Raw genomic sequence first — 14,750 nt, 5'->3', positions numbered from 1 at the left:
AGGGGGGGGCTCTGCCTTTCCCACAGGCACGTGGCAGAGCAGGGGTGGTGTCCTGGGGGCCTGGGGTTGCCCTAGCCACCAGAACTGGGGTGCACACGGGTGGGGCTGGGTTGGGGTGAGGCGGAGGAAGGCGGGGGCTGGGGTCCCCACAGGAGGGGCGGGGGGCTGGGGTCCCCACAGGAGGGGCGCAGAGCTGGGCAGGGGGCTGGGGTGCACACAGGAAGGGTGGGGGGCTCGGCAGAGGGCTGGGGTGCCCACAGCAGGGGCGGGGGGCTGGGGTCCCCTCAGGCTGGGCGCGGAGCTGGGCAGGGGGCTGGGGTGCCCACAGTAGGGGCAGGGGGCTGGGCGGGGGGCTGGGGTGCACACAGGTGGGGCGCGGAGCTGGGCAGGGGCTGGGGTGCCCACAGCAGGGGCGGGGGGCTGGGGTGCACACAGGTGGGGCGCGGAGCTGGGCAGGGGCTGGGGTGCCCACAGCAGGGGCGGGGGGCTGGGCGGGGGGCTGGGGTGCCCACAGCGGGGGGGGGCAGGGCGCAGTTGTTCACCGTGCTCCCCTCCCCACCCCGCACAGGCTGGAGCGGCTGCAACGCATCGTCAGCAAGCTGCAGATGGAGTCGGGGGTGTGCGAGGAGCAGCTGAACCAGGCCGACACCCTGCTGCAGTCGGTGAGAGCAAAGCCCGGGGGGCGGGGGGCTGCCCAGGGACCCCCGGGATGGGCCTGCCACAGCGCTGGCCAACACCTGAGGGCCAGGGGCAGCCCCGAGATACTCTGCGGGGGTAGGGCAGTGCATAGAGCGTGGGGGCAAGGGGACGGAGCAGTGCATGCAGTGGGGGGACGGGCCCTGCATGCAATGGGGGGATGTCTCAGACGGCCCCCCCCGGTTTAACACACCTCCCTCCGGCAGGACATCCGGCTGCTGAACGCCGGGAAGCAGCCGCAGAAGGCGGCCGAGATCGAGCAGGACCTGGACAAGGCGGACGCCATGATCCGCCTGCTCTTCAATGATGTGCAGGCCCTGAAGGATGGGCGCCACCCGCAGGGCGAGCAGATGTACCGCAGGTAACAGGCCCAGCCAGAGCCCCGCCCCTGCTCGGGGGGGTGGGGCCCAGCCAGAGCCCTGCCCCTGCCCCAGGGGGGGTGGGACCCAGCCAGAGCCCTGCCCCTGCCCCGGGGGGGTGGGGCCCAGCCAGAGCCCCGCCCCTGCCTGGGGGGGTGGGGCCCAGCCAGAGCCCCGCCCCTGCCTGGGGGGGTGGGGCCCAGCCAGAGCCCCGCCCCTGCCCGGGGGGCGGGGCTGTGACAGGTCCACAGGCCTGGTGCTCTCGCACAGCCCCTGGGAGGACCCCTTCAGTGTGTCAGCCCCTTGCGGGTCACACTCTGTCACTGGGGTCAGCCCCCCGGCTTCACCATCTGCGGGGACTGACCCTTGGAACCTTCAGCTCCCCTGGGGCGCGCCGTGAGCTCCCTGCAGAGAGTCCACCTGGACTGAACACCACGGGGAACCTTACACACCCAAAGGGAGCAAAGCACCCCCAGTTTCCTTTATCTGGAGTGACTCTCAGCCTGGGGAGTTATTAGGTGTCTGGAACTCAGCGTAGGGAGTCCTTCGCTAACACAGATGGGAAAGTTACAGCAAAGTCCAGCCGGGTCAGTCCAGAGCCCAGAGCTCTCCGAGCCTTCTCTAGTCCCAGTCCAGCAGCCCCCCACTTAACAACCCCACCTGACCACTGCTCTGTCCTTTGTCCTTGTTCCTCGGGAAACCTGGTCACTTGGCCTCCTCCTCAGCCCTTTGTTCTCCAGCTCGTCACACCAGGCTGGCGTCCTGCCGAGAGTCAGTTAGGGCTTGTAAGTCGACAACAAAAATCGCCAAAGGGTGTTCTCACTTGCTCCCTCTGTCGACAGATCATGTCCACATTGGGGACATCATCCTCGACAGGGTGAGCACTGCACCGTGGGTATGTATCCCACAGGGCAGCGTTGTGGGAAGAAAGAGCTGAGCACTGCCGAGAGCAGTGTCGTGAGTAGCTCTGGGAGCGCTCTGTGCTGAGGAACGGCAAAGCCGCTCAGCCGTCTGTCCCCGTCCGGCTGCAGCAGACATCTGTGTTCCTAGTGCCTGGCAGAAAAGCAGCAGTCCAATGATTTGCTCTTCGTTTCTTCCCCAAAGGGAGCAGCACCACACAGATACTTCCCTGAGCTTTGAACAGGGAGGGGTGCATGCCTGCAGGGCAGCAGAGATCATGACACTGAGCAGAGCAATCAGGGCAGGCATTGTGGGAGACTGGCGGAAGCCAGTTCTGTGGACAAAACCATCAGCAGTGTATACACTGGGTCTTTGTCGACAATAAAGGGAGGGGAAAAGACCAGTGTCTTTCATGGGGGTGGAAGTTTTTGGTCACCAAAATTGGGCATTTTTTGCGATATAAGTCCCATTGTAGTGTGTATGCTCTTGCTGTTTTGTCACCAAAAGGCAGTTTTTGGGAACAAAACTTGCCAGTGTAGACAAATCCTTAGTTACTAGGTACCAAGTGTCTGGGTAATTGGAGTGGGCATTGTCTCTGCCGGGCTCTCCATGAGAAAGGCCAAAAAGCCATGTAGAGTTGGACCTTGCAAAGGGAATTAAAACCAATAGTAAAAGGGCTTATAGCTACATATATAAAAATAAAACAAGGAAAGAAGAAGTGGGACCGCTTAACACTGAGGATGGAGTGGAGGTTAAGGATAATCTAGGCATGGCCCAATATCTAAACAAATACTTTGCCTCAGTCTTTAATAAGTCTAATGAGGAGCGTAGGGATAATGGGAGGACGACAAATGGGAATGAGGCTATGGAGATAGATATCACCACATTCGAGGTAGAAGCGAAACTCGAACAGCTTAAATGGACTAAATCTGGGGACCCAGATAATCTTCATCCAAGAATATTAAAGGAACTGGCACATGAAATTGCAAGCCCACTAGCAAGAAGTTTTAATGAATCTGTAAACTCAGGGGTTGTACCGTATGACTGGAGAATTGCTAACACAGTTCCTATTTTTAAGAAAGGAAAAAAAAGTGATCCGAGTAACTATAGGCCTGTTAGTTTGACATCTATAGTATGCAAGGTTTTGGAAAACATTTTGAAGGAGAAAGTGAAGGACATTGAGGCCAATGGTAATTGGGACAAAATACAACATGGCTTTACAAAAGGTAGATCGTGTCAAACCAACCTGATCTCCTCTGTAGCTCACGAAAGCTTATGGTCAAATAAATTTGTTAGTCTCTAAGGTGCCACAAGTACTCCTGTTCTTCTTTGAGAAGGTAACAGATTTTTTAGACAAAGGGAACGCAGTGGATCTAATTTACCTCGATTTCAGTAAGGCATTTGATACGGTTCCACATGGGGAATTATTAGCTAAATTGGAAAAGATGGGGATCAACATGAAAATTGAAAGGGTGGATGAAAAAATAAGGAACTGGTTAAAGGGCAGACTACAGTGGGTCACACTGAAAGGTGAACTGTCAGGCTGGAAGGAGGTTACTAGCGGAGTTCCTCAGGGATCAGTTTTGGGACCAATCTTATTTAAACTTTTTATTACTGACCTTGGCACAAAAAGCGCGAATGTGCTAATAAAGTTTGTGGATGACATGAAGCTGGGAGGTATTGCCAATGCAGAGAAGGACCGGGATATCATACAGGAAGATCTGGATGACCTTGTAAACTGGAGTAATAGTAATAGGATGAAATTTAATAGGGAGAAGTGTAAGGTCATGCATTTAGTGATTAATAACAAGAATTTCAGTTATAAACTGGAGACACATCAATTAGAAGTAACGGAGGAGGAGAAGGACCTCGGAGTATTGGTTGATCACAGCATGACTATGAGCCGCCAATGTAATATGGCCATGAAAAAAGCTAATGCGGTCTTGGGATGCATCAGGCGAGGTATTTCCAATAGAGATAAGGAGGTGTTAGTACCATTATACAAGGCACTGGTGAGACCTCACCTGGAATACTGCGTGCAGTTCTGGTCTCCTATGTTTAAGAAGGATGAATTCAAACTGGAACAGGTGCAGAGAAGGGCTACTAGGATGATCAAGGAATGGAAAACTTGTCTTATGAAAGGAGACTCAAGGAGCTTGGCTTGTTTAGCCTAACCAAAAGAAGGTTGAGGGGAGATATGATTCCTCTCTATAAATATATCAGAGGGATAAATACCACGGAGGGAGAGGAATTATTTAAGCTCAGTACCAATGTGGACACAAGAACAAATGGATATAAACTGGCCATCAGGAAGTTTAGACTTGAAATTAGACGAAGGTTTCTAACCATCATAGGACTTTGGTTTTACCCCACTGGCTAACCACAAGTCACACAAGCAATTCCCTTAGACGCTCCAGTTTCCCAGTATCACCACCAGTGCCCCTCGTTATAGGGACAGATGGTTATGAAAACCAACACCCCAGCAAAAGAAAAGAGGTTCTCTCGATCCCAAAGGACCAAGCCCCAGACCCGGGTCAATGTACAAATCAGATCTTACCCACAAATCACACTGTTGCCAATCCTTTCGAATCTAAAATCTAAAGGTTTATCCAGAAAAGGAAAAGGATAGAGATGAGAGCTAGAATGGGTTCAATGGAATCAATGACAGACAGTGACGGCCAAGTTCTTGGTTCAGGCTTGCAGCAGTGAGGGAATAAACTGCAGGTTAAAATCCAGTCTCTGGAGAACATCCCCAGCTGGGATGGGTCCTTCAGTCCGTTGTGTAGAGCTTCTATTTGTAGCAAAGTCCCTCCAGAGGTAAGAAGCAGGACTGAAGACCAGATGGAGATGAGGCATCAGCCTTTTATAGTCTCCTCCAGGTGTAAGAACCCCTCTTTGTTCTTACCGTGGAAAATTACAGCAAAATGGAGTTTGGAGTCACATGGCAAGTCCCAGCATACCTGGCTGAGTCCCAAGGCGTGTCTGCCTTCTCACAATGGGTCAGTTGTGTAGCGGATGGTCCTTAATGGGCCACCCAGCAGGCTAGGCAGAGCTGACACCAACTTGTCTGGGGTGTCACCCAGAAGCAGAGCAGAAGTTTGAAATGCAGACAGTACAGAGCCAATATCCATAACTTCAACTACAAAAATGATACACACGCACAGACAGCATAATCCTAACCAGCAAACCATCACCTTGTCTGAGACACCTCATTTGACCCCTTTATACAAGATTTGGTGCCACGACAGGACGTTGGTTGCAACAATGTTTCTGTACGGTCCCAGTTCAAGTCAATAATGTCACAGCAGTAAATATGCCCGGTGGCCTGTGATAGGATGTTAGATGGGGTGGGATCTGAGTTACTACAGAGAATTCTTTCCTGGGTGTCTGGCTGGTGAGTCTTGCCCACGTGCTCAGGGTTCAGCTGATCACCATATTTGGGGTCAGGAAGGAATTTTCCCCCAGGGCAGATTGGTGGAGGCCCTGGGGTTTTTTCACCTTCCTTTGTAGCATGGGGCACGGGTCACTTGCTGGAGGATTCTGTGCTCCTTGAAGTCTTTAAACCATGATTTGAGGACTTCAGTGGCTCAGACACAGGTGAGGGGTTTGTTAGAGGAGTGGGTGGGATTCTGTGGCCTGCGTCGTGCAGGGGGTCAGACTAGATGATCATAATGGTCCCTTCTGACCTTAAAGTCTATGATTCTATGACAGCCGGGCCTCAGTCACACCTGGCTCTCTGCAAAGTAAACAACCTTTCCCCCCTCCCAGTTAACCCTGGCCCCCATAGGGGAAACTGAGGCACGCACTCTATTCACACACAATATTATGCATAATTCCCACTCAGTCACAGGCCAGCTGGAAACCCCCCCTCCCGGGGGCACTCTGGGCCTACTACCACCTCAGCTGCCCTTGTCGCTCTGTACTGGTCCCCTGCCCCCCTGGTTTGGCAGCATCTGTGCCCCAAGCATGGCACGAGTGCCCCCAAACAGCGCCCCTCTGCTCTGCCCGCAGGGTGTACCGCCTCCACGAGCGTCTGGTCGCCATCCGCACTGAGTACAACCTGCGCCTGAAGTCGGGCTCCTTGCAGCCGGCCCAGGTGGCCCTGCCCCTTGGCCAGCGGCCCCGGCAGGACCTGGAGGACGTCACGCTGCGCTACCTGCAGGACCTGCTGGCCTGGGTGGAGGAGAACCAGAGACGGCTCAACGGCGCCGAGTGGGGTGTGGACCTGCCCACGGTGGAGTCACAGCTGGGCAGTCACCGGGGCCTGCACCAGTCCATCGACGAGTTCCGGGCCAAGATCGAGCGGGCGCGAGCTGACGAGGTGAGGCGGGAGGGGGATGGGCAGGACAGGCAGCCCGGCCCGCACCCCGGGTGGGACCTGGCTTTTCAGACCCTGCCCTCCACATGCTGGGGTCGTGCCCTCCCCAAGCCCTGCCACGGGCTGTGTTCATGGGGTCCCACGCCCGCCAAGGCAGTGCAGCCCCCTCTGGGGGGACTCATGAGCTGCCCACAGCTTGCGTTGGCCAGTTACCCAGGGCGCAGCGTGGGCCCCTGAGCGGACGTTACCCCAGGATGCCGGGGTTCCCAGTCACCTGCAGAGGGGGAGACGTCCTGCCGCAGCCCAGGGCCCCTCTTCCCACAGAGAGGTTTTGATCCCCCCCCAGGCCTAGCAAGTCTCGGGCTGTTTGCAGCAGAGCGGGGCAGCCGGTGGAGTTAACACGTGTTCCTGAAAGCAACCCCACCCCAGGGAGTCTGAGGGCGCCCGCCTCTCCTGCTGTCTGCCCCAGTCAGGGGAACTCTGGGTGCCTGGCAGGGACAGTGGCCGGTGTGGCCCCGCTGTGCTAGCCCACCTGACGGGGGCTCGTGCCCAGCGCGTGATCCTCCATGGCCTCGGCATCTGCTCACGCCCCCCAGCCAGCCGCAGCCCCCTGCAGGGGCACAGGGCAGGCGAGACTTGGGGTGCCGTGTGGACGCGGATCTGAGAGGCTTTCGCTTCCTGAGCGACTGGAACGGCCAGTGGGCGCTGCGGGCAGCACCCTGGGGTGGGCTGGGCAGGCCAGGATCAGGGAGTCTAAGATGGGGGGAACTTACCCATCTCGCCGGGGTGAGTGAGGGACACCAGCCATGGTGCCTTGGAGCACATGGAGCTCTCTGCAGAGACCTGTAGGGCAGCCTCCTCCAAAAGAGAGCACCCCCCGGCGAGCCCCCACCCCACGGCGCTGTCCTGGGGCCTGCGGTGCTCCCTGCCGAGCCCCACCCCACGGCGCTGTCCTGGGGCCTGCGGTGCCCCCTGCCGAGCCCCCACCCCACGGCGCTGTCCTGGGCCTGCGGTGTCCGCTGGGGAGAGCCCCCACCCCACGGCACTGTCCTGGGCCTGCGGTGTCCGCTGGGGAGAGCCCCCACCCCACGGCACTGTCCTGGGCCTGCGGTGTCCGCTGGGGAGAGCCCCCACCCCACGGCACTGTCCTGGGCCTGCGGTGTCCGCTGGGGAGAGCCCCCACCCCACGGCGCTGTCCTGGGGCCTGCGGTGTCCGCTGGGGAGAGCCCCCACCCCACGGCACTGTCCTGGGGCCTGCGGTGCCCCCTGCCGAGCCCCACCCCACGGCACTGTCCTGGGGCCTGCGGTGCCCCCTGCCGAGCCCCACCCCACGGTGCTGTCCTGGGGCCTGCGGTGCCCGCTGGGGAGAGCCCCCACCCCACGGCGCTGTCCTGGGGCCTGCGGTGCCCCCTGCCGAGCCCCACCCCACGGCGCTGTCCTGGGGCCTGCGGTGCCCGCTGGGGAGAGCCCCCACCCCACGGCACTGTCCTGGGCCTGCGGTGCCCCCTGCCGAGCCCCCACCCCACGGCGCTGACCTGGGGCCTGCGGTGCCCGCTGGGGAGAGCCCCCACCCCACGGCGCTGTCCTGGGGCCTGCGGTGCCCGCTGGGGAGAGCCCCCACCCCACGGCACTGTCCTGGGCCTGCGGTGCCCCCTGCCGAGCCCCCACCCCAGGGCGCTGTCCTGGGGCCTGCGGTGCCCGCTGGGGAGAGCCCCCACCCCACGGCACTGTCCTGGGCCTGCGGTGCCCCCTGCCGAGCCCCACCCCACGGCGCTGTCCTGGGGCCTGCGGTGTCCGCTGGGGAGAGCCCCCACCCCACGGCGCTGTCCTGGGGCCTGCGGTGCCCCCTGCCGAGCCCCCACCCCACGGCGCTGTCCTGGGGCCTGCGGTGCCCCCTGCCGAGCCCCCACCCCACGGCGCTGTCCTGGGCCTGCGGTGCCCCCTGCCGAGCCCCCACCCCACGGCGCTGTCCTGGGGCCTGCGGTGCCCCCTGCCGAGCCCCCACCCCACGGCGCTGTCCTGGGCCTGCGGTGTCCCCTGCCGAGCCCCCACCCCACGGCGCTGTCCTGGGCCTGCGGTGTCCGCTGGGGAGAGCCCCCACCCCACGGCGCTGTCCTGGGGCCTGCGGTGCCCGCTGGGGAGAGCCCCCACCCCACGGCACTGTCCTGGGGCCTGCGGTGCCCCCTGCCGAGCCCCCACCCCACGGCGCTGTCCTGGGGCCTGCGGTGTCCGCTGGGGAGAGCCCCCACCCCACGGCACTGTCCTGGGCCTGCGGTGTCCACGAGGAGAGCGCCCACCCCACGGCACTGTCCTGGGCCTGCGGTGCCCCCTGCCGAGCCCCCACCCCACGGCGCTGTCCTGGGGCCTGCGGTGCCCGCGAGGAGAGCGCCCACCCCACGGCACTGTCCTGGGGCCTGCGGTGCCCCCTGCCGAGCCCCCACCCCACGGCGCTGTCCTGGGCCTGCGGTGTCCGCGAGGAGAGCGCCCCCACCCCACGGCACTGTCCTGGGCCTGCGGTGTCCGCTGGGGAGAGCCCCCACCCCACGGCGCTGTCCTGGGGCCTGCGGTGCCCCCTGCCGAGCCCCCACCCCACGGCGCTGTCCTGGGGCCTGCGGTGCCCCCTGCCGAGCCCCCACCCCACGGCGCTGTCCTGGGGCCTGCGGTGCCCCCTGCCGAGCCCCCACCCCACGGCGCTGTCCTGGGCCTGCGGTGCCCGCGAGGAGAGCGCCCCCTGCTGCACAGGGCTGGCGATGGGGCTAGTGGCGCCAGGCCTGCGGCCGGAGGAGGGCCGGGGGTCACAGCTCTGTGCCGGCCGGGGGCTCACCGCTCTCTCCCCACAGGCCCAGCTCTCGCCCGCCCCACGCAGCGCCTACCGAGACTGCCTGGGCAAGCTGGACCTGCAGTACGCCCAGCTGCTGGTGAGCGGGCAGGAGGGGTGCAGGGGCGGGGGAGGCTCCGAGGGAGCCAGGGTGGGATGGGTGGGGGTTTGGGGCCCTGTGGGGGGCTGTGTGAGGGGAGGGGGGCTTGGGGGTCTGTGGGGGGGCTGTGTGAGGGGAGGGGGGTTTGGGGCCCTGTGGGGGGCTGTGTGAGGGGAGGGGGGCTTGGGGGTCTGTGGGGGGGCTGTGTGAGGGGAGGGGGTTTGGGGCCCTGTGGGGGGCTGTGTGAGGGGAGGGGTTTTGGGGGCCTGTGGGGGCTGTGTGAGGGGAGGGGGGTTTGGGGGCCTGTGGGGGCTGTGTGAGGGGAGGGGGCTGTGGGGGCTGTGTGAGGGGAGGGGGGTTTGGGGGCCTGTGGGGGCTGTGTGAGGGGAGGGGGCTGTGGGGGCTGTGTGAGGGGAGGGGGGTTTGGGGGCCTGTGGGGGCTGTGTGAGGGGAGGGGGCTGTGGGGGCTGTGTGAGGGGAGGGGGGTTTGGGGGCCTGTGGGGGCTGTGTGAGGGGAGGGGGCTGTGGGGGCTGTGTGAGGGGAGGGGGTTTGGGGGCCTGTGGGGGCTGTGTGAGGGGAGGGGGGTTTGGGGGCTGTGTGAGGGGAGTGTGTTTGGGGGCCTGTGGGTGGCTGTGTGAGGGGAGGGGGCTGTGGGGGCTGTGTGAGGGGAGGGGGTTTGGGGGCCTGTGGGTGGCTGTGTGAGGGGAGGGGTTGTGGGGGGCTGTGTGAGGGGAGGGGTTGTGGGGGGCTGTGTGAAGGGAGAGGGCTGTGGGGGCTGTGTGAGGGGAGGGGGTTTGGGGGCCTCTGGGGGCTGTGTGAGGGGAGGGGGCTGTGGGGGGCTGTGTGAGGGGAGGGGTTTTGGGGGCCTGTGGGGGCTGTGTGAGGGGAGGGGGGTTTGGGGGCCTGTGGGGGCTGTGTGAGGGGAGGGGGCTGTGGGGGCTGTGTGAGGGGAGGGGGGTTTGGGGGCCTGTGGGGGCTGTGTGAGGGGAGGGGGCTGTGGGGGGCTGTGTGAGGGGAGGGGGGTTTGGGGGCCTGTGGGGGCTGTATGAGGGGAGGGGGGTTTGGGGGCCTGTGGGGGCTGTGCGAGGGGAGGGGGCTGTGGGGACTGTGTGAGGGGAGGGGGTTTGGGGGCCTGTGGGGGCTGTGTGAGGGGAGGGGGGTTTGGGGGCCTGTGGGGGCTGTGTGAGGGGTGGGGGCTGTGTGAGGGGAGGGGGTTTGGGGGCCTGTGGGGGCTGTGTGAGGGGAGGGGGTTTGGGGGCCTGTGGGTGGCTGTGTGAGGGGAGGGGTTGTGGGTGGCTGTGTGAGGGGAGGGGGCTGTGGGGGCTGTGTGAGGGGAGGGGGTTTGGGGGCCTGTGGGTGGCTGTGTGAGGGGAGGGGTTTTGGGGGCCTGTGGGGGGCTGTGTGAGGGGAGGGGGCTGTGGGGGCTGTGTGAGGGGAGGGGGGTTTGGGGGCTGTGTGAGGGGAGGGGGTTTGGGGGCCTGTGGGTGGCTGTGTGAGGGGAGGGGTTGTGGGGGGCTGTGTGAGGGGAGGGGGCTGTGGGGGGCTGTGTGAGGGGAGGGGTTTTGGGAGCCTGTGGGGGCTGTGTGAGGGGAGGGGGGTTTGGGGGCCTGTGGGGGCTGTGTGAGGGGAGGGGGCTGTGGGGGCTGTGTGAGGGGAGGGGGTTTGGGGGCCTGTGGGGGCTGTGTGAGGGGAGGGGGGTTTGGGGGCTGTGTGAGGGGAGTGTGTTTGGGGGCCTGTGGGTGGCTGTGTGAGGGGAGGGGGCTGTGGGGGCTGTGTGAGGGGAGGGGGGTTTGGGGGCCTGTGGGGGGCTGTGTGAAGGGAGAGGGCTGTGGGGGCTGTGTGAGGGGAGGGGGTTTGGGGGCCTGTGGGGGGCTGTGTGAGGGAAGGGGGCTGTGGGGGCTGTGTGAGGGGAGGGGGCTGTGGGGGCTGTGTGAGGGGAGGGGGTTTGGGGGCCTGTGGGGGGCTGTGTGAGGGAAGGGGGCTGTGGGGGCTGTGTGAGGGGAGGGGGTTTGGGGGCCTGTGGGGGCTGTGTGAGGGGAGGGGGCTGTGGGGGCTGTGTGAGGGGAGGGGGTTTGGGGGCCTGTGGGGGCTGTGTGAGGGGAGGGGGCTGTGGGTGGCTGTGTGAGGGGAGGGGTTGTGGGGGGCTGTGTGAAGGGAGAGGGCTGTGGGGGCTGTGTGAGGGGAGGGGGTTTGGGGGCCTGTGGGGGCTGTGTGAGGGGAGGGGGCTGTGGGGGCTGTGTGAGGGGAGGGGTGCCATCATGCGCCCCGTGTGTGCCCCCAGAACTCATCCAAGGCGCGGCTGCGGCACCTGGAGAGCCTGCAGGCCTTCGTGGCCTCCGCCACCCGGGAGCTGATGTGGCTGAACGAGAAGGAGGAGGAGGAGGTGGACTACGACTGGAGCGACCGTAACCCCAACATGGCGGCCAAGAAGGAGAATTACTCGGTACTGCCCTGCCCTGGGGCTGCCCCCTCTGGCCCCCGGGACTTCCTCCTGCCCCCCGCCCCGCGTGCAGCCTGCGCCCCGGGCCTGCAGTGCCCGCATGGGTGCTGGCTCCCTGCTGCCCTGGCAGAGACTTGCCTGGCGCTGGTTGGCATTCCCGGCGGAAGGGGAAGCCGGGCGCTGGCAGCTGTGGGCAGGGCTGGCCTTGGGGAGGATGCGCTCAGCGCCAAGGGGAAGCAGGGACCCACGCTCCCGTGGGGCACAGCTAGTCCAGGGGGCCGTGGCCTGCGGGTGTCCTCTGGGGCTCTTCCCGGGCTCGCTGCGAGTGTCCCAGTGACGGGGCTGCTGCCCGCTGGGGCAGGCAGGACCCCAGCCGGATCCACTGCCCTGCCAGGGAGCAAGCCCCCATCCCCCAATGCCCCCTACTGCGCCTGCAGCCGTTTTTCCTGACCCCCAAGAAAGATGGGCCCAGCCCTGACTGCAGGGCTGCTCTGCCCTGAGCACTCATGTCCCCGGGGAGGGGCCTGCCCCTCGGGGGATCCCGGACAGCTCAGGCCTGTGCATGCAGCCGCTCACCTGCTGCTCCCTGTCTCTGCTGCGCACCAGGGGCTGATGCGGGAGCTGGAGCTGCGGGAGCGTAAGATAAAGGAGATCCAGAGCACGGGGGACAGGCTGCTGCACGAGGACCACCCGGGCGGGCAGACCGTGGAGGTGAGGCCAGGGGCAGAGCCCGTTCTCGCTGGGCACTGGGCGGGCGGGCGGACGGTGGAGATGAGGCCAGGGGCAGGGCCCGTTCTCGCTGGGCACTGGGTGGGCGGACGGTGGAGATGAGGCCAGGGGCAGGGCCCGTTCTCACTGTGCACTGGGTGGGTGGGCGGTGGAGGAGAGGCCAGGGGCAGAGCCCGTTCTCGCTGGGCACCGGGCAGGCGGACGGTGGAGATGAGGCCAGGGGCAGGGCCTGTTCTCGCTGGGCACCGGGCAGGCGGACGGTGGAGATGAGGCCAGGGGCAGGGCCCGTTCTCGCTGGGCACCGGGCGGGCGGTGGAGATGAAGCCAGGGGAGGGCCCGTTCTCACTGTGCACTGGGTGGGTGGGCGGTGGAGGAGAGGCCAGGGGCAGAGCCCGTTCTCGCTGGGCACCGGGCAGGCAGACGGTGGAGATGAGGCCAGGGGCAGGGCCCATTCTCGCTGGGCACCGGGCGGGCGGTGGAGATGAAGCCAGGGGAGGGCCCGTTCTCACTGTGCACTGGGTGGGTGGGCGGTGGAGGAGAGGCCAGGGGCAGAGCCCGTTCTCTCTGGGCACCGGGCAGGCGGGCAGTGGAGGTGAGGCCGGGGGCAGAGCCTGTTCTCGCGGGGCACCGAGTGGGCAGTGGAGATGAGGCCAGGGGCAGGGCCCGTTCTCGTTGGGCGCTGGGCAGACCATGCATGGTGTCACGGAGTCCCTGGGCGATGCTCTGGAACTGCTCCCCATGAAGTCAGTCAGGACTCTGGGGCAGTCGCGTTTCTGTGAGCAGCCTGTCTTCAGGACACGCAGCTCACTCAGCTTCCACCTTCCTGGGTCTGACCTCGGAGCATTCAGCATCCTCTGCCCCTCCGTGCGCTTCCCACAGCGAGTCCGCTCAGGCGGGGCTCCTGGGGAAGCCAGAGGGTCCTGCACCCCAACTTCGCAGTCAGACATGACTCTCAGCCAGCCAGTAAAACAGAAGGTTTATTAGACGACAGGAACATGGTCTAAAACAGAGCTTGCAGGTGCAGCCAACGGGACCCCTCAGCTGGGTCCATTTTGGGGGGCAGTGAGCCAGACAACCACGTCTGCACTTCACTCCATGTCCCAGCCAGCCCCAAACTGAAACCCCCTCCAGCCCCTCCTCCTCTGGGCTTTGTTCCTTTCCCGGGCCAGGTGGTCACCTGATTCCTTTGTTCTCCAACCCTTCAGCTCTCACCTTGCAGGGGGGGAAGGGCCCAGGCCATCAGTTGCCAGGAAACAGGGTGTCGGCCATTCTCTGTGTCCAGACTCCTGCACACACCTGCCCTCTAGGGCTCTGCAATGATCATACACCCTTACTCCACCCCCTAGATACTTAAGAACTGCATAGGGGAAACTGAGGCACCCCCACACTATTCAGAGGAAACATTAAGAACAGTCCCACTTCGTCACACATGGGCAGTTCTGGGTGGCACCAGCCCCCCGAGGACCGATTCAGCCTGTGACTGCGGGAAGTCACAAAACATGCAGGTGCCAGCCTGGTCATGGGGGGAGTCAGAGCCAGCTGGCCACTGGCGCGAGGCTAGTGTGTGGTAAATGGCCGCCAGGGAGCAGGTGAGTCTGGCCCAGCCCCACGAGGTTCCCCCTCCCAGCCCAGGAAGGGCCCTGGCCCTGCCCTTCTCGCCTGCCAAGAGGCTGGGGTGGCGGTGAACGGCCCCTGCTCCCAGAGCCCGACAATCCCAGTGGAGGGCCCGGGCTGCTGGTGTCTGGGGCCCCGCCCCGGGTGCTCCTCCCTGCCCTGGGCTCCGGGTGCCCGTGGGCGGCTGCGGGGCTCAGCCCGGAGTGACGCTGGTTCTGTTCCAGGCCTTCCAGGCTGCTCTGCAGACCCAGTGGAGCTGGATGCTGCAGGTATGCTGCTGCATCGAGGCCCATCTGAAGGAGAACACGGCCTACTTCCAGGTAACAGGGAGGGGGGCCTGGCTGGGGGCGGGGGGGAAGGAGCGCCTGGGGGAGGGGTGCCAGGGGGCACCTGGCTGGGGGGGGCAGGGGGCCAGGGAGGCGAGGCGCCTGGCGGGGAGGCAGGATGCCAGAGGAGAGGTGGGCACCTACCGGAGGGCAGAGCCCCTAGTGGGGAGGAGGCAGGGGGCCAGGGAGGAGAGGTGCCTGGTGGGGGGCGGGGTGGGGGGGAGGTGGGCACTTGCCAGCGGGCGCCCCCACTGGCAGGTGGGGGTCACGCATTGAGCAGCCTCTGTCCTGGGCGTCTGCCCCTGCTCCCCCGCCAGGCAGGCGCAGATCCGTAAATACCCGCAGCTCTCTGCGCCGACGGGGGCCCGGCAGTGTGCCGGGCGGGAGCTGAGGAGCCCTCCCCTGGCAGCTGGCCGGGGCCAGGCAGAGGGGCCCCCGCGTGGGGCTGG

General features: G+C 64.4%; 1 protein-coding gene across 26 annotated transcripts in view; it reads left to right on the top strand.

Annotated features, from left to right (window-relative positions):
- PLEC (plectin) overlaps positions 1-14,750 on the top strand; it is a 165,845-nt gene that overhangs the window by 125,883 nt on the left and 25,212 nt on the right. For all 26 annotated transcript variants that reach the window (XM_075124834.1, XM_075124831.1, XM_075124829.1 and 23 more), the window contains 7 exons: positions 569-662; positions 903-1,057; positions 5,967-6,276; positions 9,114-9,191; positions 11,474-11,635; positions 12,239-12,343; positions 14,200-14,295. In XM_075124834.1, the coding sequence (XP_074980935.1) occupies positions 569-662; positions 903-1,057; positions 5,967-6,276; positions 9,114-9,191; positions 11,474-11,635; positions 12,239-12,343; positions 14,200-14,295 (1,000 nt within the window). The remainder of the gene's footprint in view (positions 1-568; positions 663-902; positions 1,058-5,966; positions 6,277-9,113; positions 9,192-11,473; positions 11,636-12,238; positions 12,344-14,199; positions 14,296-14,750) is intronic.

The sequence above is a fragment of the Caretta caretta genome, chromosome 2 (genome assembly GCF_965140235.1).
Source record: "Caretta caretta isolate rCarCar2 chromosome 2, rCarCar1.hap1, whole genome shotgun sequence".
Classification (NCBI taxonomy): Eukaryota; Metazoa; Chordata; order Testudines; family Cheloniidae; genus Caretta; species Caretta caretta.
This window is presented reverse-complemented; position numbering and strand designations above follow the sequence as displayed.